The sequence below is a fragment of the Amphiura filiformis genome, chromosome 15 (assembly GCF_039555335.1).
Source record: "Amphiura filiformis chromosome 15, Afil_fr2py, whole genome shotgun sequence".
Classification (NCBI taxonomy): Eukaryota; Metazoa; Echinodermata; class Ophiuroidea; order Amphilepidida; family Amphiuridae; genus Amphiura; species Amphiura filiformis.
In genome coordinates this window covers 39,728,928-39,751,433 of record NC_092642.1, presented here as the reverse complement: position 1 = coordinate 39,751,433, position 22,506 = coordinate 39,728,928, and the positions used below count along the sequence as shown (strand labels likewise).

The window sequence follows — 22,506 nt, the reverse complement described above, 5'->3', positions numbered from 1 at the left end:
GGGTTCCCATCATTTGGATTGTGGCCACATTTGAGCTTCATATAACCAGCCGTTCCACCTGTTCCTTGTCATTAAGGATTTGCCCTGTTAGAGGGGAAAAGGTACTGACAGAAATTTGTTTTTGTCATTTGTTTTATCAAATTCTACCTGAATTTCCCCCCATGGGATAGTCTATGCCCAATGCCCATTTCACCTTCTGAATTCAAATTTAGTGTCCTTTGAAAGATGGCGACACATAGGTGGGTGTATTGTGTAAATGTAATGCATGTGTACATGTGAATGTGTAGGAGCAGCAGCCCTTTTCTTCAGTAATAACTAATATATTGTTCATTTTGGCATGTCGGTACTTACCTGTTGGTTGACTTGTTGAAGCGCTGCCGCTTGCTGTTGCTGTAAGACCTGCTGTGACTGCTGTTGCTGCAGTTGAAATGCAGCGGCATTTGATGCAGCACTGGCCGAACTTATCTGACCATAAACAGCACCTGCACCAGCCAACATACCAGGAGGGGCTGCAAAAACAAGAACAATTGTCAATTTATGGGAAATACTAGCGATGTGCGGAGATGTGCCTGATGACCTGATCAACTCAGATCCACTTTAATGCCAAAGTCGGAATATTTCAAATTGGAAACAAGGGAAACATTAGTTGGGCAACAATTTCAACAAATGTCATAGGGACATATCATTCCCTCCCCGGCAACATTTACAGGCATATATTCACTTGGTGACAGGCATATTCACTTTATTTCCCAGCCTGCATTTTACATTTCTTGTGGTAGATTTCTACCATTTTGTGCTCTCAATATCATTTTAATGAGAACGAGACAGCTTTCAGGATAAGCCTCAATTAGCTAGCACCACATTCATTTATACATCTAGTCAGGGTTCGATTTACATTTTGAAAAACTTGTATAGCAATTTTAGCCAAAATATTATTTAGATGATGTTCTTATAATATTAGCATACATTGTAATATATTGCTATACAAGCTGATATTTGTGTAGCAGGTTGTCCAAAATAGGGAGCATTTTGCTCCACTACACAAGGTAAATCGAACCTTGCATCTAGTCATAAAATTAATTGAACAGAAAGAAAAGCTCTTCAACAAGGAGCCTCTTGTCACTCAATCCCCTTGGCCATATCTACCTACTACAATCAATATGTAATAGTAGGGATGACCAATGAACCATCAACTTGATTAGAACACTCCCATAGACATGCAGGGAGCTCAACTGTGCACTGCTTGCACCAGGGTTCCTGTTAAGGTTTTAAAATGTGCGTCCGTAATGACGCAAGTTTGCTGACGAGGTTGCAAAAACTTGCGTCCAGACAGATTTTAAAGCGCCCATCTGAAATTCACGATTATGACGATACACACGTACCCCGGGTCTACACCTCATCAAATGTTGATTGTTACAAAAATATAAGTGCATTTTCGCCCGGGTCTACACCTCATCAAATGTTGATTGTTACAAAAAAATAAAAGTGCATTTTCGCCGTGATATTCCATCTCCATTCGCTATGATAATTTTTCTCATGTCTGTGTCAGTTTTGGTCCGAAACGTGGTCAAAAACAGGTGCAAAAACATGAGCTAAGTCTGTCAATCTTGAGCAATTTTCGTTCGTACTTTCACTTCCGCATTTCTTTTTTAAATTAACGCGTTGTTGATGCTACAAAAACTAAAACATGCGCTGCCACAAATAATACAAAAAGTGGTTATCATTTTGATTTTGTCTTTAAAATTGCTTTTATTCATCGTAACAATAATACTAATAAAGGAAACCTAGATTATTTATGAGAAAATAAACTTAAAATATTAAAAATTGAATATTGTCAGGTTGTGATAAATAATTAAATAAACATTAACCGCACGTTAGCGGCACGTGCTTGCATATAAACAAATCAATCGGGACTTCCCAAGCCATCAAACAGGGATCGCTCGAAAGCATGCAAAAGTGCACGGTTGCCTTACGTTGCATTTACAAATATTGCAGAATTTACTTCAATTCTCAGCAGGTGGGTCAAAATTTTGGGGCTTTTATTATCTTAAAAATATAAAAGAATAAAATTTCTGATTTTTATCATCAATTAATGATAAAATTTGAAGTTTTGTCTCGTCCACATGCATGTGACATGGACGCTTAAAATACTTGATTAGCCATGTGAACTTAAGCGCCCAAATTTGTAAAATACGCCTGGACGCAATGACGACACTAACGGGAAGCCTGGCTTGCACAGACATTTCTAAATTGATCTCATTCTTTTATTTTTCAATATTTTTCTGTAAACATTGGGGAAGTTAATGCCAATTATCTTGCAAATTACAGCAACATAACTTATTTCATTTTCCTGTAAGTGCGAGTCAAAATTGGTCCATCGCCACAGTGCGCTTTAATTGCCAGTGGCTGAGTTCAGCACTGCTCAAGAAGGGCACAAAATATTCATGTCAATAATTTCAGGTGAAAAACGTGGCCTACTGAGCTGTAATTTGGCAGAGTTGCCAGTAATACCTCTATCATACTCTCTGTAAAAAGGTTAAAAAATTGAACAAGTAGATCTCGAGTTACAAATTAAATCACCAGCTTCCCTTTGGAATTTCCATACTCCTTTCGAATCATGCTAAGAAGACACCTTTCTGAACATAAATGTGAAGTTTCGTGCCCATTCGATGTATTTTTCACCTGATTTCAACCCTAAACGTTTTCTTATATTTATAGATACGTGTACAACTTGCTGCTGGCTATACCTTGTTTAGAACTTTCAAAAGAAGTACCTGAATGAGCAACCGTAACTGTTTCAAAATAGCCCGCGAAATTCATGCAGGTAACTCCGAGGTCATGTATTGAATTATTTTGAATGAGGAATACTACGGGAACCAGCACCTTTTGTTAGAAGTCACACATGAGCATGATGAGTGAAGTGGATAACCTCTATTGTTGTGAATGAGTCAATGACCTTCAATGACACTTAAGATTTAATTTGCATACGCCTACTAATTGGTCATATTAAACCCAATAACATTGACATTTTTGGTTGTGAAAAAAAATTTACCTGGACTTAGTGCAATTTTGATTTTGTGCCATATCGGCCATCTTGGATGATTTTTGGCAAATGTTCGCTAAATGCATGATTTCAATGCCTCGGTTTGAAAAAATAATTTATGCCATTGACTAGTAAAGTGTCATAAGAATCCTTTTTGATACTGTCACAATATGCTTGTTTGATGTTTGCATATGTTAAAATAAAGAAATATATAAAGGTAAATATATGCTTATGCCAATTTTGCTCCCAATTGATATTTTTGGACCTTGTCATTTTATTTCGCTCCAATGACCGGTCAGAATGGGAAACTTTGAAAATTCATAATTCGAAAAGTTTTTGACCGATTTTGACCATTTAACCACCAAAATACTTCTATTGGTGAGTTCTATCCAGAAAACAATCTTTTGTAGCAATAGGGGCAACATGAAATTTTGATGGTTATCCCTAGTAATAGTGAGACAACATACCTAATGATACTGCTGGTGAACCTCCTTGTGCTGCAGCCAGTTGAGACCATGGCGGATCTTTTCTCCCTCCACCGACAAACTGGGACATGTTGCTGCAGATTAAGAGATTTAAAATTACAATTTATATATTAGTGAATAAGTAACTAAATCATTAAAACTTTAGAACCAGTCAAATCTGCCTGGAAAAGTGAACACAAATTTACTTTCACAAGTAAACAGTGTCTACTTTGTTAACTTTTTGTTATCATATTAATCAGTAGATTACAGCAGATTTATAATAAATCATCATTAGAATATAACAAAATTTATCTCTAAATATAATTAATCTTTTCCGTGAGCACTTCCCCTTCCCTTGTCTTGTGGTTAAGTTATGTTGCTTTGTTTTGTTTTAATTTCATTTGATTTTAGGGAAAGGCTAACTTTCCGGCCTTTTTAGTCTTCCAGCCTTTTCCTCCATAAGTATCGTGTTTTGTATATTTTTTGATGTAATGCTTTTGATATATGTGACTCCTCGCCACAACTGAGCCCGGATGTCGCCAATCATCATTTTTGAGATATTCAACCAAAATATTCTGCTTGAAATTAGCTTTAAAATGATGTATATCATGTCTATAGTACTTGACATTTAAGTAGTGAAAATCAATAAAACAGTCAATAAATCCTTTCTTTCCTATTGTTTATTGTTAAGTTCGATGGAGCATATCTCAATAGTGGCACTGGCGACATCCGGCTCAGTTGTGGTAGAAGTCACATATGAACGTGACAGGGTCAGAAATTCGGCGAGAATCCATTCTTGCTAAGATTCTCGTCAACAAAATTACAAGAATTGCAAAAATTGGCTTCTTGTAATATCCTCGAATAGTCGCCCCCACCACTTTTTTCAACCAAGATGTTTGACAAATGTTTAAAATTGCCCACCCTGTCATATGGAACTTATGGCAGTCAAGTACTTCAATTATGTAGATACAGGGTGGTCAAAAATCTATCTATATTTATACAAATTTCTTCAAAACACCCCTTATTTGGCACTGGAGATGCAAATTTTTATGATTGAGATATGTAACTCTAGAGATGTAAAATAAGCTCAACAATCCAGTTTTGAAAGTTAACAGAGAATTCGACAAAGCGTTTTCGTAAAAATGCACTTTTTGGATCAAAATTGAGCGTGAGGGCGCTCTTTCAGATTTGTCGCAAACTTTCTATGTTTTACTAGTTTTTAGTTTACTTAAAGGCTTAATGTACGATTTCCTTCCAATTTTAAATTTGTCATTATATACTCAAAATGCTAAAATAATACTAGTAATAATGATCGGGAATGGTTTCTGTCCATTTTGAGCTGAAATAACGAGGTAACGTGAAAGAAACACTGCTTGTTATTTTGGCCGTTTAACACGCAGTTCTATGGTCGGACATAAAGTCATAATTTCTTGAATTATGACTTTATGTCGAACTTTGCTCTGTTTATCTACAAACACAACAAATTTGGCTGATTCCATTTAGGTGCAAGTTGTGACATGTGTAAACATTACAAATATGCCAAAAAATCAGGTTTGAAAAAAATTAACCAAATTCATATTATAAGATAAATCCCTATTCAAATGCATAGAGGTCAATGAACTTTATAACTGTAGCAACAAGTAATAGTAATTTTTAATTGTCTAATTAACAAAGACTGAGGCAGTGAATGCTAAACGTGATATCACTTGGCTGAGATCAAGTACAGAAACAAGTAGAAATCCATCAATAATGTTTATTGAGACAACTTGTATAAATCACCATTGTACAGCAATGTGATCCTCCGCCACATGAGCCACCCTGACTAATTATTAGACTTAACGAAGTTACAGTAATTAGTAAAAAGGAAAATCATAAATTTTTGTTTCAGAAATTGAAAGGCCAATGTCTAAGGAACAGAATATAATAAATATCAAATAAATATCAAGCTTATAATAAATATCAAATAAACAAACTACGTCTTGATGAGTAAGAATGCAACAAAGCCACCTTTTTTTAGATGCCCAGTATAAAAAACATGACCTTATCGACTGTCGTATGTGTCGCAGGTGGAAAAAACATGGTTTAAACCGCGGTCAAAAACAATTTTTGCCAGTTTTTGCCGGTAAAAATGGCAAAAACTAAAAAAGTGATTTATATACCGTATTTCGTCAAATAAACAATAAACGCTTATTAGAGGTCATTTTTAGCATGACAATTCCCGTTAAAATCATTAGGTAAGCTTAAAAGTCACGCTTAAAATGACGAAGTATGAACTTTTGACACTGACTTTTGGTTCACTTCCGGGTTGCCGATGCAGATTTTCGCCATTTATTGCTGCTATTATCATCAACCATGTGAGTAACTTGATAAGCTTACTACACAAGATAGCATGGAAATATCAGAATTTTTTTAACATCTTGGTTGAAAAAAGTGGTGGGGGCGTTTATTTGAGGGGGGGGGGGACTATTTGACGAAATACGGTAGTTCAGTTTTTTCATCTCAAAACAAATTATTAAGTTACAAAAATAGTTTCCTGAGTGTAACAAGGCCTGATTTTGTAATTATAAGTAACATATTAAGAAATTCAAGGCATGCGTTTTCATTGCTCAAGTGCATTTCCCCGAAATGTGGCATATTTCAAATTCAAATTTTTTTCGTTTTAAGGACTTGATGAGACAAAAAATGTGTTGAATGATTCATTAAAAATTTTGTGCTTTCTGTGTTACTTTTTAATATTTGAGTGACTATATGTGAGTTTTTGCCATTTTCGCCTGTTTAAGGGGTGGTTTGGAATGACAGGTGAGTCAGGGGTCAAAAACAAAATTTTTACCTTTTTGACCTCAGCACATGTGTATGTATGATCTGCCATACAAAAATTAAAAAACAATACCTCAAAGTATCATTTTTTAATGTTTTTGTCATAATCACGCTTTTCTACAAATTTCATCTGTTTGTACGGGGCGGTCTGTTGCCAGGTAGGCCTACATGACAGCATAGACACACGTTACAACCTTGAATAATAATACAGAATTGTGACGTTATATTCTTCTTAACCTATCTTAGAACTGCCTATTATTTCAATTGTTATACTGTTCTGGTTGGTTTATTGCATATACATGTACTGTATAGAAATTATGCAATATGACGTCGAGCATGACAGAGTCATCTTCATTCAAATAAAATTCAGGTACCCGTAAGGTACCACGGAGCAATTCGCACGATAATACAATAAAACAGATGAAAGGTATGAATGGTTGTGGAATCGAATTGCAGACCTGTCCCTCTGTCACCTTAGAACTGCATCTCGTAGGCAATGGTAGGTAATAAACCAACCGGAATGGTATAACAATTGAAATAACAGCATGTCTTGGTCTCAATTCAAGATGTGCAATTTGGACACACCTACCCGTTGGCTGATTTATACTTCAACAGTTCCTCAAAGCGATATCAGAAAAGCCACTATCTCATTGTTCATTGGCCCGCAGTATGCGCCGCCCCTGGGCACTCAACTTTAGAATTGATGGGTATATGTGCCTACAAGCCGCCAAGTAAGTAGGATATCAGTAATAAACGTTGGGTTTTTTTTTTTATAAAAAAAGGGTCATTATGTACAATCAAAATGAAAAAGGGTCATTGGGTATAATATTTTGAAAACTGAAGGTGCCTGGTCATCGGGTATAGTCGGCTTCAAAAGAGGGGCATATATTGACAGGCACATACCGTCACCTCTAAAGTTGATGCCCCGGTGCTCGTGATTATATTTTGTTCATGGCTCGGCTTTTAAAACTCCCAAACATCACAATAAGGCTATTGAAAAGTGTATAGAATAGCTAATGATAGACCGGTCCTCTGCGATTAGTCGCGGACCCGAGCGACAATATAGTAAACACATCGAGTTTATAACACAAGTGACAGAAGTCTTGAATTATGGAGGGTTTCATTGAACTTCTACCAGCAAAATATGGAATAATACTAACACAAGACACCAATCGAGATGATGATACCAGCCATAATGGAAAGCTTGTATTTGACCTTCTTATGAATCCAATTTCGTGGCGAGAAGTTAAAAAGGTAATGTATATTTCAAGAAATTTGGGTTCAAAAATTCCGATCAGCTCGTATCATCAATTCCGTAAATATGGCGTATAGAGGCACAACTTGACAATAAACTGAACTATTTAAACGCACTGGATACACATAAATTTGTGTTTCCTTGCTGGCGGAATAGTTGCAAAACTCTTTTTTTTATAATAGTTGAACAATTTATGAATTATGATTAGCAAAATAGTTAAAGGAAATAGACTTTTCCAACCATGTAAAACTACACTGGGTTGTTGACATGGTCGACATACAGTAAGGCATATGCATGTTCCTAAAGTAGGAGGTAAGTACTATAATTAATTGATTACAGTGCTCAACATACCAGCAAAAAGTCATAGGGTCATCAGAGTACAGGGACTTTGTGAAATACTGGGTACAAAAAAATAGTGCGTGAGCCGATATGCAACATCAAATATAAAAGCCGATTTACATAATTTCCCATGACCTTACAGAAGTGATCGTGCTCAAATATAAAACTATAGAGTTTGGTCCTTGATATGCACCATCAATTGTGTACTTGTGATCAATATTGCTAGGCAAACAATAACAGCAAACATGCCAAAATCCTCCCATTTCTCCTCCATTTACACACATATAAACCCATCCCTTAAACCAGGCAAAAACAGGTTTTTGCCAGTTTTTGCCAACGGCAACGGCAAAAACCGAACCCTGAGTAGAACCAGGAAGTATGTTTACACCGAAGTCGACAATCGTAACTTACATCGAAGTGATTTTAAGCTAATCTATCGACTTTTTTCAGCATTTTAAAATCTCATTTATATGATGAGTTTCAACACGTGTCGATTGTCATATTTTCCTTTTTCCCCCAACAAAGTGTTGAATTAGAAATCATGTGTCAATAACAGGCCTACTATTAGGCTTAGAGAAAAAACACAATTTTTGACCAAAATGCAAGATGGCAACTTCAAAATGCGAGAAAAAGCGTAGATTTATGCCCCAAAATTGGTGAAAATAAAAAAATAAAAAGTAATAAAATTGAGGGCAGTATTTATTCATTGACTATACCAAAACAAATAGCCGACTGGACTGTCATCAAAAATACAAATGTTTTGTCCTCATAAATCAGCTTAAAGGTCAATATACCGGTACTGCAAGGTTTGAGTTTGAGTAGTAAATAAAGAATATTACTTGTGTTGGTGCTTGATCCAATTTGCAAACCTTAAATGGTCTAGATATAGGTATGCAAGGCAAACCTTAGTCAACACATTTGCTAGTCAGCCAAATTCGCCTAGACCGGGGCCCAAACACAATACATATTACATAGAATTAGCAATTTAAGGGGGTACTACACCCCTGGGCAATTTTGTGCCGATTTTTGCATTTTTCTCCAAAATTATAGTGCACTGGTGACAAGTAAGATATGTATATTATAGGGCAGTGTTCGTTTTAAGTGGTAATCCGGGCGCCCTGACGGCCAAAATTGCCGCCGGATTACCAGAAATTCACTGCCGGTTATCCGGCGGACGCCCACATATTTTTCACCATTACAGTGTCTGAAACGATGTCCTACGATTCCTCATCAAAATTAATTTAAAACGTAATTATATCTCAGTTTTCCCAATCAGTTTTCCATGATTTTAAAGCTAAAATCGCCAACTAATTGAAATAGTAATTGTTCGATAAAGTCAATTTAAAATCATTAAGCTTACGCACGGTCGTAGTATGGAACATGATAACATCCATCCCGGAAGTCTTCAGATTTCGCTTTCACACCGCCGCATCCCCACATACCTAGTTTGGGCTCGATTATAATTAGTGTGCACTGTGCAGATTTCTTTTACTCCGTACTCGTACTGTGTCTTTGTGATTGTGTTATTATTTCGTTGACCTTTGGCCTGTTAGAAGGAATCTGTAAATGATACACTACACTGAACATCGCCCACGCAATTATGCTTGTTTGGAACTGTGCCTTTGAGGTTGTGACAGTTTGACAGCAAAAACGTTGTTTCAACGTCGCCTCGCACGTGCGTTGAGAAAAAGATGGCGAAGCAAGTTTCAATTCGGAATTAAGGGAAAATCATTGCTTAAATGCGTAACTTATGTGCCTGTTAAATATTGATTGTTTACATTACTTTTTGATACTTAAAATTTTGAGAAATCCCGACTTTGGGGGATAATATACGGATGACCAAAAATTTTGGCGGATGACCAGATTTCATGGCATGGTCATCCGGCGGATGACCAGATTTTTTTCCTTAAAACGGACACTGTTATAGGGGCAAGGACTACAACTACTGCACTGAAAATTTAGCAACTCAAGGCAAGTAGTTATTGATTTATTGATCAAATATTGGTTTTCCCTCATTTTTGACTGTAACTCCACAACTGTTGTCTGTGCTGAAATAAAATTTCCAGTGCAGTAGTTTTAGTCCTTGCCCCTATAATATACATATCTTACTTGTTACCAATGCGCTATAATTTTTGAGAAAAATGCAAAAATAGGCACACAATTTGGCATGGGTGTAGTACCCCTTAAAAGAACAGCTAGGTCAAGGAAACCTACATCCTCGTAGTATTACTTCACTTGACCCAAATATATTTTTTTTTGGTGATAAGACAATCGCACATGGAATTTTGATCGCAGTTCCACATAAGGCCATGCCCATGGGAATTGAAGTAGTAGATTTGTGTCCAGAACTTTTTGAAATCCCACACGGCTTTTTTTCATTATTCATTATTTCTAATTCTATTCTATTAGGCACAAACGAACTACCCCCATTCACGCTGTACAAAGTTAGAAGTAAAGGAGCCGGTTAGCACGCCAGGCACCACAAAGCATGCAAAGTGCATAGCATCGGAATTTTGGTGATGTAACTTTGCTACGGAAAGACTATGCTATGACAAAATGGTTTTCAGTTTTGGCTTTCTTTTCAACTTCAACATGTTCAAGCCAGGGCTTTAATTTGATATATAATAAAATAAAAATGATGCAGTTTGATGGCAAATTTGAATTCACCTTTCATACCTACTAAGGTATGCTTGGTGAATTCAAATTTGCCATCAAACTGCATCATTTTATATATCAAATTAAAGCCCTTGAGTAAACAAAGCCAAAACTGAAAACCTTTTTTTCAATATAATAAATAATAAATATCAAATAAACAAACTACGTCTTGATGAGTAAGAATGCAACAAAGCCACCTTTTTTTAGATGCCCAGTATAAAAAACATGACCTTATCGACTGTCGTATGTGTCGCAGGTGGAAAAAACATGGTTTAAACCGCGGTCAAAAACAATTTTTGCCAGTTTTTGCCGGTAAAAATGGCAAAAACTAAAAAAGTGATTTATATACCGTATTTCGTCAAATAAACAATAAACGCCCCTTGGGGCGTTACATTTTCCCAAGGGGGGGCGTTTATTAGAGGTCATTTTTAGCATGACAATTCCCGTTAAAATCATTAGGTAAGCTTAAAAGTCACGCTAAAATGACGAAGTATGAACTTTTGACACTGACTTTTGGTTCACTTCCGGGTTGCCGATGCAAAATTATAGTGCACTGGTGACAAGTAAGATATGTATATTATAGGGCAGTGTTCGTTTTAAGTGGTAATCCGGCCCTGACGGCCAAAATTGCCGCCGGATTACCAGAAATTCACTGCCGGTTATCCGGCGGACGCCCACATATTTTTCACCATTACAGTGTCTGAAACGATGTCCTACGATTCCTCATCAAAATTAATTTAAAACGTAATTATATCTCAGTTTTCCCAATCAGTTTTCCATGATTTTAAAGCTAAAATCGCCAACTAATTGAAATAGTAATTGTTCGATAAAGTCAATTTAAAATCATTAAGCTTACGCACGGTCGTGTATGGAACATGATAACATCCATCCCGGAAGTCTTCAGATTTCGCTTTCACACCGCCGCATCCCCACATACCTAGTTTGGGCTCGATTATAATTAGTGTGCACTGTGCAGATTTCTTTTACTCCGCACTCGTACTGTGTCTTTGTGATTGTGTTATTATTTCGTTGACCTTTGGCCTGTTAGAAGGAATCTGTAAATGATACACTACACTGAACATCGCTTCCACGCAATTATGCTTGTTTGGAACTGTGCCTTTGAGGTTGTGACAGTTTGACAGCAAAAACGTTGTTTCAACGTCGCCTCGCACGTGCGTTGAGAAAAAGATGGCGAAGCAAGTTTCAATTCGGAATTTGTTAAGGGAAAATCATTGCTTAAATGCGTAACTTATGTGCCTGTTAAATATTGATTGTTTACATTACTTTTTGATACTTAAAATTTTGAGAAATCCCGACTTTGGGTGATAATATACGGATGACCAAAAATTTTGGCGGATGACCAGATTTCATGGCATGGTCATCCGGCGGATGACCAGATTTTTTTCCTTAAACGGACACTGTTATAGGGGCAAGGACTACAACTACTGCACTGAAAATTTAGCAACTCAAGGCAAGTAGTTATTGATTTATTGATCAAATATTGGTTTTCCCTCATTTTTGACTGTAACTCCACAACTGTTGTCTGTGCTGAAATAAAATTTCCAGTGCAGTAGTTTTAGTCCTTGCCCCTATAATATACATATCTTACTTGTTACCAATGCGCTATAATTTTTGAGAAAAATGCAAAAATAGGCACACAATTTGGCATGGGTGTAGTACCCCCTTAAAAGAACAGCTAGGTCAAGGAAACCTACATCCTCGTAGTATTACTTCACTTGACCCAAATATATTTGTTTTTGGTGATAAGACAATCGCACATGGAATTTTGATCGCAGTTCCACATAAGGCCATGCCCATGGGAATTGAAGTAGTAGATTTGTGTCCAGAACTTTTTGAAATCCCACACGGCTTTTTTTCATTATTCATTATTTCTAATTCTATTCTATTAGGCACAAACGAACTGCCCCCATTCACGCTGTACAAAGTTAGAAGTAAAGGAGCCGGTTAGCACGCCAGGCACCACAAAGCATGCAAAGTGCATAGCATCGATTTTGGTGATGTAACTTTGCTACGGAAAGACTATGCTATGACAAAATGGTTTTCAGTTTTGGCTTTCTTTTCAACTTCAACATGTTCAAGCCAGGGCTTTAATTTGATATATAATAAAATAAAAATGATGCAGTTTGATGGCAAATTTGAATTCACCTTTCATACCTACTAAGGTATGCTTGGTGAATTCAAATTTGCCATCAAACTGCATCATTGGACATATCAAATTAAAGCCCGTGAGTAAACAAAGCCAAAACTGAAAACCTTTTTTTCATAGCACTTTCCGTAGCAAAGTTACATCTTGTCAAAGATTGACTTTCATCAAACAATGTCAAAAAGATTCAGCTAGCAAAATTCCCCAAAACAGCATTTCGGGGTGTTTCTAGATCTGAAGTCTCATTATGATAGCAGCTTTTTTAATGGAACTGCTATCAAAATCCTCTAAAATTCCATGTGCGAAAGTGACTTATCACCATAAAAAATCATATATTTGGGTCAAGTGAAGTATAGAAAACATATTTATGTAGGTTTCTTTCTTCGCCAGTTGTTTTAAATTTCTATGTAAAAATGCATTGACATTGTCGGCGAATTTGGCTGACTAGCAAATGTGTTTGCCTGGCATACCTACCTACTAGATATGACAGCGTTTAAGCTTTGACTTACATTTGGCGGACAAAATGGTGGAAACTTAAATTAAAGTGAAAGATATCCTACTTAAAAGAACTTTTTCTAGGGTGAAATTTTGTGTAGAAACTGAATTTGACATAAAAAATGCATAATTATCAACTTGAAAATTTTCCCCATAGCACTGTACAGGCATATTTGTGCCCAATATCATCAAATTTGAGCAAAAAATGTTGTTAAAAAAATAAGTCCTTCAAAATGGGGATGCTTAGGGCTAAACAAAAAACATGTTGCTCTAGAGAAAGGTATTGGTAAGAGCAACATGTTCTTTGTTTAGCCTTGCACCTCCCAGTTTTGAAGGACTTATTTTTTTAACAAAATCCATTACTTTTTTCACGACCTCAAAATTCTTAGGGGTGGGGGTAGCATATTGCAAGTTATTTTCTTTTCTGTAAATCTAGCTTACTTATTTGTTATATCACCATTTGGCTATTGAAATACTGAGCAAAAAGACACTTAAAACATCCCTATAGCTCATACCATTGTGGAGATATGGCATTTTCAAATCGAAAATGAGGCAAATATTATACTTTTTTCCAAATCAATTGTCACCCGAACCTTTGAGTTTCTACCCCTGCTACGAAAATAAAGAAATATATGGATCCCATTCAATGCTTTTAATATCACAATTGTACCCTTGTTACACAATTAGCATAGAAAATTAGGCACTATTTGATAGATTTCATGTTCATACACTCACAGGAAATTAGCAAGTCAAAATTTTTGTCACCCCAAAACGGCCATTTTCGCCAAAATTGGACCAAAAATGAATTTTTCTCAAAATCAGTGAAAAATAAGGGGTTTTAAGTGCCAAAATCTGAAAATATGTGACATTTTACCCATAATAACATTTAAGTAATCAAGAATTTTGACTGTTTTCACCCCTAAATACTTTTTTCACGGTTTGTCCGCCAAACATAAGTCAAAGCTTGAACGCTGTCATATATGTTGCGAGGCCGAGCGCTATGTGTACATGTACACAGCCATTCCCATGGCATGGAATGGCGGCCGAGCGCAGCGAGCAGGAAAATTTGCACAAAAAGCATTTCCGTACTGTTTTCCCAGCCCGCCTTTTTAGAGCGTTTAATTAAAAAGGCGCCCTCAAAAGTATAGATGCACATTGGTTGATTTGTAGACATACATGTGCACAACATGCTCCACTTGAACAGCATATATATACAGTATAGGATAAAAAGTTTGATTTTTATTGCACCCCTGCAGAATTTTGCACTTCACCTGCAGAGCTGCACAAAGATACTTCATTTTACTTGATTAAACGATATCCACATTTAATAGAATACACAAACGGGATAAAATAATCAGCCAGCAACTTACTTTTAGAGGATACGGTTTGCAGTTTTAAGGCACAATCTGGTAAAAAGGAAAATTTCAGTTCACAGATTTCCGTGAAAACAACACCATTTTGGGGATTTAGTGTTTCTATATCACACGCTTTGACTATACGGACTATGTATCTTTTCAAATAATTTTAAGTAAATATTTCAGTTTAAAGTACGTACATCTGCGTGTAAACTATATATCCATCGGGCTCAATTTTTTTGTCAAAAAAAAGCTTTTAATTAAATAAAAATGATATGTTTGAAAGAAAAACTTTTTGTTGAGAAATAAGAACACATTGTGGCTGGCTTTCAAAACATTTTAGGGAATTTTAAATGAATAAAAACTACTGGGAACCTATTTATAGTGCGCCCTCTTTAGTTTCCCGCGGAAAAGGTGAAAAATTGCATATTCATGAGTACAAAGGTCGTGTTTGTTTCCAAGCAACTTAGGGGATTGTTTACAAACCTGCATCGATCGAGTCACCTGCTGAGTGTTTTCTTCCCAACTGCGATTGCTCAATTGAACGTTTCTCTGTTCTTGCAATACTGTTTTGCACAACGACAACGTGTCAGTGATGTTCAACAACAGTGAAAAGCGATAAAATAATGAATTCTTTGGCGAAATAGGCAACATCTCATTGTAATATTTTTGTGGAAATTGATTCTCAAAATCAAGCTGCAGAACTGATTAGAATTGACTAAACTTGCCTTAAAAAAGTTAAACAACAGAAACCACAGTAAACAAAATGGGCGACAAAGGTGGTAAAACAGATATGGAAAGGGTTGGTGTCTTCACGGAGATGGGTTATGTGACCATTGGGGACAAGTATGCAACACCAGGAAGCAGTAAGTATTAATATTGTTTATTTCAATTTTATTACAAAATTAATAAAATGCCATGAATTGAATGATTGATTACATGTGCATGAAATGAACATATTCATCACAGTACTCAAATGGAGGTCTTGCTTGGATCTTGATGATAAAAACTCTGAAATACTCCTGGGGAGTTTGAACTGGAGGTCAGGATGTGTGGTGAGAGTGGGGTGGTTGAACACACTAAAAATGAACATGTTTTGAAGTGGAGAACATGTTGTTATGATTGTCATGATTGTTCAATTAAGTTGTTGCGATGTTTCAATTAAAAATTTTCAATGTTTTTCCAACAATGACGTGTATTAAAGGGGCACTTCGTGATCCACAGCCTCATCCCCCACTTTTCTCAAAAAAGTTGAGATTTTTATATCACTGGAAACCTCTGGCTACATAATGTTTATGTACAAAATATTTCTTGCAGATTAATTCGTTTTGCAAAGATATCGTGAAATTTGAATTTCGTTCTGGTGCACCAGAACGAAATTACAACGCATTGTCTATGGAGCAGTGTAATACACATAATCATGCATAACTCGCAAACGCAAAATCGGAATCAACTGAAATTTTGGAAATAGGCTTTTTTCGTGGATATGTACTGAAAAATGTCATAAAAAGAGGATGCTAGGATCACGAAACACTCCTTTAATGTTTTCGATCATCAAATTGTCAATGTATTTAACATGAAAAGGGAATTCAGTAGTACGGTACTGACTTTGGACTCATCATGTTAGAGCACATCACAATTTCGCAAACATTCATTGTAGTCAAATTTTCAACTTTTTTATTTGAATGTCAATGACAATGTCAATGGTCAATGTTTTCTTGACAATTGCAACACTGGTCAAAGTGTGCACCCTGTTTGTTTATCACATATAAAGGGTATGCACAGGGTCATGACAGCTCGCCAGAATGATTTGGGGCTTTTCCATGACGTGATATGATTTGGGCCAATCGGTAGGTAGTTCTCATGGGGTTAATTCATTGTTTCAATTTCTGTTCTTATTCATCAACAGTTGCATTCAACCAAGCTGCATCAAAAGGTAAACAAATGTTACCAGGTGGAAGCAAAACAAGATCAGCATTGCAAGCAGGTTACTTTGATGATAAATTCACCAGAATAATGGAATCTGAAGCATATACTGATCCAGTTAAGAGAAGGCGGCAACAGAGACTGAAAGAAAGTAGAAAGAATATTGGGAAAGCTTTCTTGCCAAGCAGTGGAACTAAGATGCAGTAAGTTGATTTTTTTTCATCTACCTTAATATCATATTTAAGATGTCCAAATTTAGTTATAATGGCATTTGAAGCTTTCGATTTTTGCAGGATCTTGATCTCTCTGCCTTTGATAAAGATCCTGCTAGCATCGAAAGTTCAGACCATAAACCAAATTTTAACTACTTTGTGAATAATCAGTTTCCGACAGCTCCTTTTAAACTTTATTTTAGAAGTTGTCAACAGTCAACATCATCAGGGCCTCAGCTAAACAATGATATAATGCTACAGTTCTTCAATCTTGTGTGTGCATATAAAAGTGTATATCTTTTATGTTCAAAGCCGTTCAATGACAACAACAATGACAATTTTCTGATTTTCTTAAAATAATGTTATTCCTTTTTACAGGAGTGGTTTAGGAAACCATTATGGTACATTATCAGGTCCAGTAGGTGCTTTTAGTCCAGTAAAAAAGGGAGGCAAACCGTACAAATCATCAGGAAGGAACTTTACAACAAATCCAGGCAAAAAAGGAACAGGATATGGGTAAGTAGATGAACAAATACAATGGTGCCGGTCAATTTTTTTTAATCAATTGAACTGATTGGCGAAAAAGGAGTTTTCATTATCAATTGGCCCAATTAACAACATTGTTAGAATAATTTCAGCACTCAAAAAAATTGGGGTGAATTATTTGCAATGCTCCATTCTGATTGGCGATTAAAGTGAAGAGATTGTGTAATTGACCAATCAGAGGCAATGCCAATGTTAGATCAACAGGTAGTGCTCAGGGGGTTAATAATGGGTGATAAAAGGAGACCTCATCCTTCCTTAGATATCCAAAAAGAGAATCAAGATCCATTTTATTAGCATAAACCCTTTTTCAAGGAATTGTCAGATGCCTCACAATTATTTCGACAGTATAATTATGACAAGTTTATTTACAATTAAACAGAATGGACTAAATTATGGAAAATACATCAAGTAATATTTATTTTTGATTAGAAATTACTTTTATGTTCAATGAATTTACTATGTTTGTCTTAATTTTGTTATTACAGGTATGGCAGTTTAACATTAGGTAAAGGTTATACATATTCGTCAAATCAATATGACAAAGGAAAAGAAATCAGGAGGGTAAGTACTTGTACTTTTTTTCCAATTTTTAAAACTAGCTTACCTGGCCATCCTTGAGCGTATGTTGTGATTTGTGTGAAAAGTATTAAAATGACCTGCTGTTGCAGTTTTGAATGTATATCTGGAGTATGAGAAGGCCACATGTTTACTGCATTTACGACAAAACTATAGGCTGTGTGCTGGCCACTATTTTTGCAGGGTTGCTGTGGGGTGACAGTGATTGTCCATGCATGATTAAAGGAGCATTTCGTGATCCTCAGCCTCATCCCTCCACTTTTCTCAAAAAAGTTCAGATTTTTATACCACTGGAAACCTCTGGCTACATAACGTAAAACTTCAAAAAATTTCTTGCAGATTAATTTGTTAGGAAAAATTTCACCAAATTAGAATTACATTCTGGTACACCAGAACAAAATGTCTGATTAACACATTTTGTTCTCTTTACTTTTCTTATGTTAACAGAAAGAGCAGGACATTAATAGGGCTGCAATGAAAGGTAGTGCATTCAAACTCAACATGGCACCTAAAGCATTATTTGATGGCAATCCCTATGCATCAGATAAACCTCTGCCTCCATTGAAGAAACCACCTACAGAAAAGAGGGATGTAAAACCATTCAGACCAAGTCATCCGGCTAAAGATGTAAGTATATTGTAATGAAACTGTTTTGCTTATTTTTCTCTTTTGGGGAAGATGTTTAAACTGGTTCAGGAATCATGTCTTGAACATTTTATATGAAAACAGTTGTGTGTTGGGGTGGGGTATCAAGAGGTGTAGTACCACCTTTAATGATTAGTCCTAGCAATTTTTTTCACCTCAAAACTTTTAATGTTTTTTATAATTAAAATTTATTTATTGTTGCAATTGCATGCTGTGTTAACTAAAGAATTATTATCCATTGCAACTTCACCTTTTAATAGAATTTGTGTAACCAATATGAACTCACCATTGCATACATATTGTTCTTATATTTTTCTTTCTGTAGATTGCTGGTGCAAAGTGTGGTACTTTTGACCCATACCCATCCCATTCTAATGACCCATACAAACCTAAAGTAAAGAAAGGCCCACCACCAATGAACTCTAGTGGCAAGACATTCATGCCATCAACAGGACCTAAGAGTGCACCCACAAATTCCATTGTTAACCAAACAATAACAAGGTAAGCAATGATCTGTTTTTTCTTTCCTTTTGATTAACCCTATAGACCTTTTCAGTAGCTGATCGGAAATTAGTTCAAAAAGTGGTCAAACAAAAACACTACGGCTATTCCATTTAAAACCCACACACCCCCTGTGGAAGATTTTTGAAATATTGTCCACAGGGGGAGCATGAATTTCAAATGGAATTAACACATTAACCAACTCTATTTGAAACTCGATCACCCTCCCTCTGTGGAAGATTGCGCATGCTCATTTTTTCCCATGTAAGGTCTATTACATAGGGTATGCAATAACTTAAAGACATCAGTTTATTATCTTTTATCTTTTTGGATCTTCCAAATTGGTATTTTTTCCATAAAAGTGATATGCAACAGGGCAAAACAATTCCTGTTTAGGGGCAATTTACTTCGTCATGTATGACTATAGGGCAAATACAAAACATTATTTGAAAACATTCGCAAAAATGTTTAAAAGGGTTGGTAAAAAAGATATAAAGCTGTTTTATAAATTTTTCAAAACTTTTTTGAAAGTTGCTGCAAAACATTTGAACATAACTTTACCCATAACTTTAAACATTTGCAAACAAATATTCAATAATATTTTGACAACAGCGTTTTTTTCATACAAATGATTTTAAAATAACCCCAAAAAAAAAAAAAAAAAACATTGGTAACTTGCCTCTAGTTAAAGAAAGTTGACACCAGCAAAAACCAGCACTTGGGAACAACCTTTCAAATTATTATGTTTTTTTCATGAAATAATCAAACTATAGGTCATGTACTTTAACATACCATTTTAGTTGAAATTCGGCCGCCACGGGGCATGGGGGGCAAATGCCCCCCAGTCAGAACTCTTGCCCCCCTGTTGCCCCCCAGAAAAAAACCCAAAATTTAAAATTTCCACTTTTTACGGTAATTTTAGGCAAACTTTGTTGATTTTCCCCTGAAATTCACTTTGCCCCCCTAATGCCCTCCCAAAAAAAATTTCCTGGCGCCGCCACTGTTAATAATTCATTTCTTTTCATTCTTCTATTTACAGAACCATAAACAGCTCAAATTTCAGAAGTATTGGTAAATTCTTCTGTTGTATTAATAATTCATTTCTTTTCATTCTTCTATTTACAGAACCATAAACAGCTCAAATTTCAGAAGTATTGGAACAGTGTCATAAAGGGAATTGAACGGCGCCAGTGTAACATACTTTGTCGTAATTGTCTATTGTCATAATGTTAGATGTCTGCATTTTGTAACATATTAAACTGTTATTGATATACACATGATATGTGTTATGCAGTTTTATTATGCTCTGAACTAATAGAGATGCCAGTCATATTCAAAAGCCAGTTGAAGAAAGCTAGGATTTTAAAAAAGTTTGCAATTTTTTCATCAAAATGTAATGTATAAAATTGCAGTGATATCTCCCTTTTTTAAGTAGTATTAAATGTTCATGGTGCAAGAGAACTTTGAACTGTCCTTGTTTAATTGATGTTGGTGCAGTATTATGGTGTCAATATTTTTAAGGTAGACAAAAGGAAATGTTTAATTTCCTTAGTGACATTTCAGGGTTCAAGTGATAGACTTGTGAATAGAGAATATCTTTTACATTTTCGTATGTACTATCTTAAAATTGTATATATCATTTTGCTTAATTAGGCTAATGAAAGTTGATTTTAAGTTGCCCATCACATATTTTCGTAGAATGGTGGGGTGACTCTTTTATTATCTTTACAGACATTTTGCAACAGATTGAAAACAGATTTGAGTTTCTTTTGATTTAAATGAAATCGCCAGGAACATGATGAGGATTTCCTTAAAAATTTCATTATTGACTACATCCTCTATAATTAATAAAGACAAACTGCTGATATCAGCAAGGCATGTCTGACATTTGAGAGTTAACATGGTTGATTATTTGAATCTCAAATCTCAATTGTCAGATATGACTTTTTCGTGAAAATAATGAGTTTTAGCCGAAATGAAAAAGCGATGTGGACGGGTGACAGGAAACTTTGAATTAATATTCATTAGCCTACGTAATATTATTGTGTTATTATAGCACTTTGTTCAAAATTTTCAGCATTTGCTTATTATGCAATTAATACTAGCTGACCTGTAATTTCTGTCACTTAATACTCTGCGTGCTAGCCATGCGCTTCAATGGGTAAAGTTTTAAGTTTTGAAATATTTTCTCAAAATATCAAGAGGTATCTTAAGAACTACTGAACTAATACTAGGCTTGTTTGTACTCATTTTAATGCATTTTCATGCTGATTCCAAATATGGTCATGAAAATTTACAATTATGAAATTTTTGAAGTTTTTAATTTTATTTTGAAACTTATCGTCTGCAGTCGACACCCGCGTGAAGAGAGTTAAGGCATCACAATGAACTCATACAGGGATGTAAATCTTTAGGAAATTTCCTGATTTCAGGAAATTTTGCTTCTGGATTTTTCCTGTACAAACTATAGGGAAATACACATTTTCAGGAAATGTTAAAGCAGTTTCAGGAAATTATGTCGGTGCTTGTTGTCATCCATGATCATAAGTAAACAAAATACTTTATTTCCCTCCAATATTTATTGGTTATATTGATTAAAAAAAGAAGAAAAATAATTACAAGAATAACAAAAGAAAGATACACCTATAATCATGTGCCCACAAAAGATATTTTTTATTAATCTTGTTATCGTGATCATTTGAATTCAGTATTTGGAATAAATATCTACATTGACTTTGGAAGAATATACAGTATAATATAACTATATGCAACTTTTTAAAAGATGTTAGACTTAATGTTTATCATTATCCAATGTATTATATTATTCAAGCCGTCCATTTTACCACAGTCAGCCAATAAAGTTAGCACTGTAAACTTCTTAAAGTTGTTTAAAAAGTAAATACATTGCAGAATGTGGCATATTGTAATTATGTTTTATAGATAATTATTACATAATGTAAATAGATGTACTTTTTATAATAAAATAATGTATAAATACATTTGAATAGTACATGTAGTATTTTGTTTTTGCTTTGGGCCAGGGGGTTTGGTTTAGGGTTGAGGATGTGTATGTAATTAAGAAATAAAGGGTAATGCATGATCCTTTACACAAAAATAATGTGTCGAGGCAGTAAAACGTAAATAATGGGTGAGGCGCAGCCGAACCCATTATTTAAACGCTTTTTACTGCCGAGGACACATTATTTGCGTGTAAAGGATAATGCTGCACCCTTTATTTCTATTCTATTACCACAAAATAGTGTGATTTAAAGAGAAAATATCAATTTTTTTGCCCAAATATTTCAAGTTGTTTACCTCAAGGTGGAGCGCATACACGTAGCCAAAGCGTATGCACATCCAATAACTCAACCTAACATTCCATTCTCCCCTATAAGCAGGTATGCACATACAATAACACACCCCTGACATTCCATTCTCCCCTACATAAGCAGGTGTGCTAGCTGTGCGCTGTGATGATAGAAGAACATAAAGTTCGTTGCCCTTGACACTTTA

General features: G+C 35.4%; 2 protein-coding genes across 2 annotated transcripts in view; one reads left to right on the top strand and one right to left on the bottom strand.

Annotated features, from left to right (window-relative positions):
• The window catches only part of LOC140170949 (cell division cycle and apoptosis regulator protein 1-like), a 46,824-nt gene extending 32,104 nt beyond the window's left edge, over positions 1 to 14,720 (bottom strand). The window contains 3 exon segments of the mRNA XM_072194143.1: positions 352 to 509; positions 3,511 to 3,602; positions 14,603 to 14,720. Of these exon segments, the coding sequence (XP_072050244.1) occupies positions 352 to 509; positions 3,511 to 3,598 (246 nt within the window). The 5' untranslated portion in view covers positions 3,599 to 3,602; positions 14,603 to 14,720.
• A 351-nt stretch (positions 14,721 to 15,071) lies between these two features.
• On the top strand, positions 15,072 to 21,982 carry LOC140171623 (cilia-and flagella-associated protein 96-like). The gene is made up of 7 exons (XM_072194910.1): positions 15,072 to 15,453; positions 16,497 to 16,716; positions 17,104 to 17,241; positions 17,757 to 17,832; positions 18,295 to 18,474; positions 18,818 to 18,993; positions 20,119 to 21,982. The coding sequence occupies exons 1-7, from the start codon at positions 15,354 to 15,356 to the stop codon at positions 20,162 to 20,164; spliced, it is 936 nt and encodes a 311-aa protein (XP_072051011.1). The 5' UTR covers positions 15,072 to 15,353; the 3' UTR covers positions 20,165 to 21,982.
• Positions 21,983 to 22,506: the final 524 nt, after the last annotated feature.

Excerpts from the sequence above, each read along its gene's own strand:
- LOC140171623 (XM_072194910.1), top strand. The coding sequence starts at position 15,354 with ATGGGCGACAAAGGTGGTAAAACAGATATGGAAAGGGTTGGTGTCTTC. Across the intron at positions 17,242-17,756 it reads AAAAAAGGAACAGGATATGG|GTATGGCAGTTTAACATTAG; the intron begins GTAAGTAGATGA and ends TTGTTATTACAG. Across the intron at positions 18,475-18,817 it reads CAAGTCATCCGGCTAAAGAT|ATTGCTGGTGCAAAGTGTGG; the intron begins GTAAGTATATTG and ends TTCTTTCTGTAG.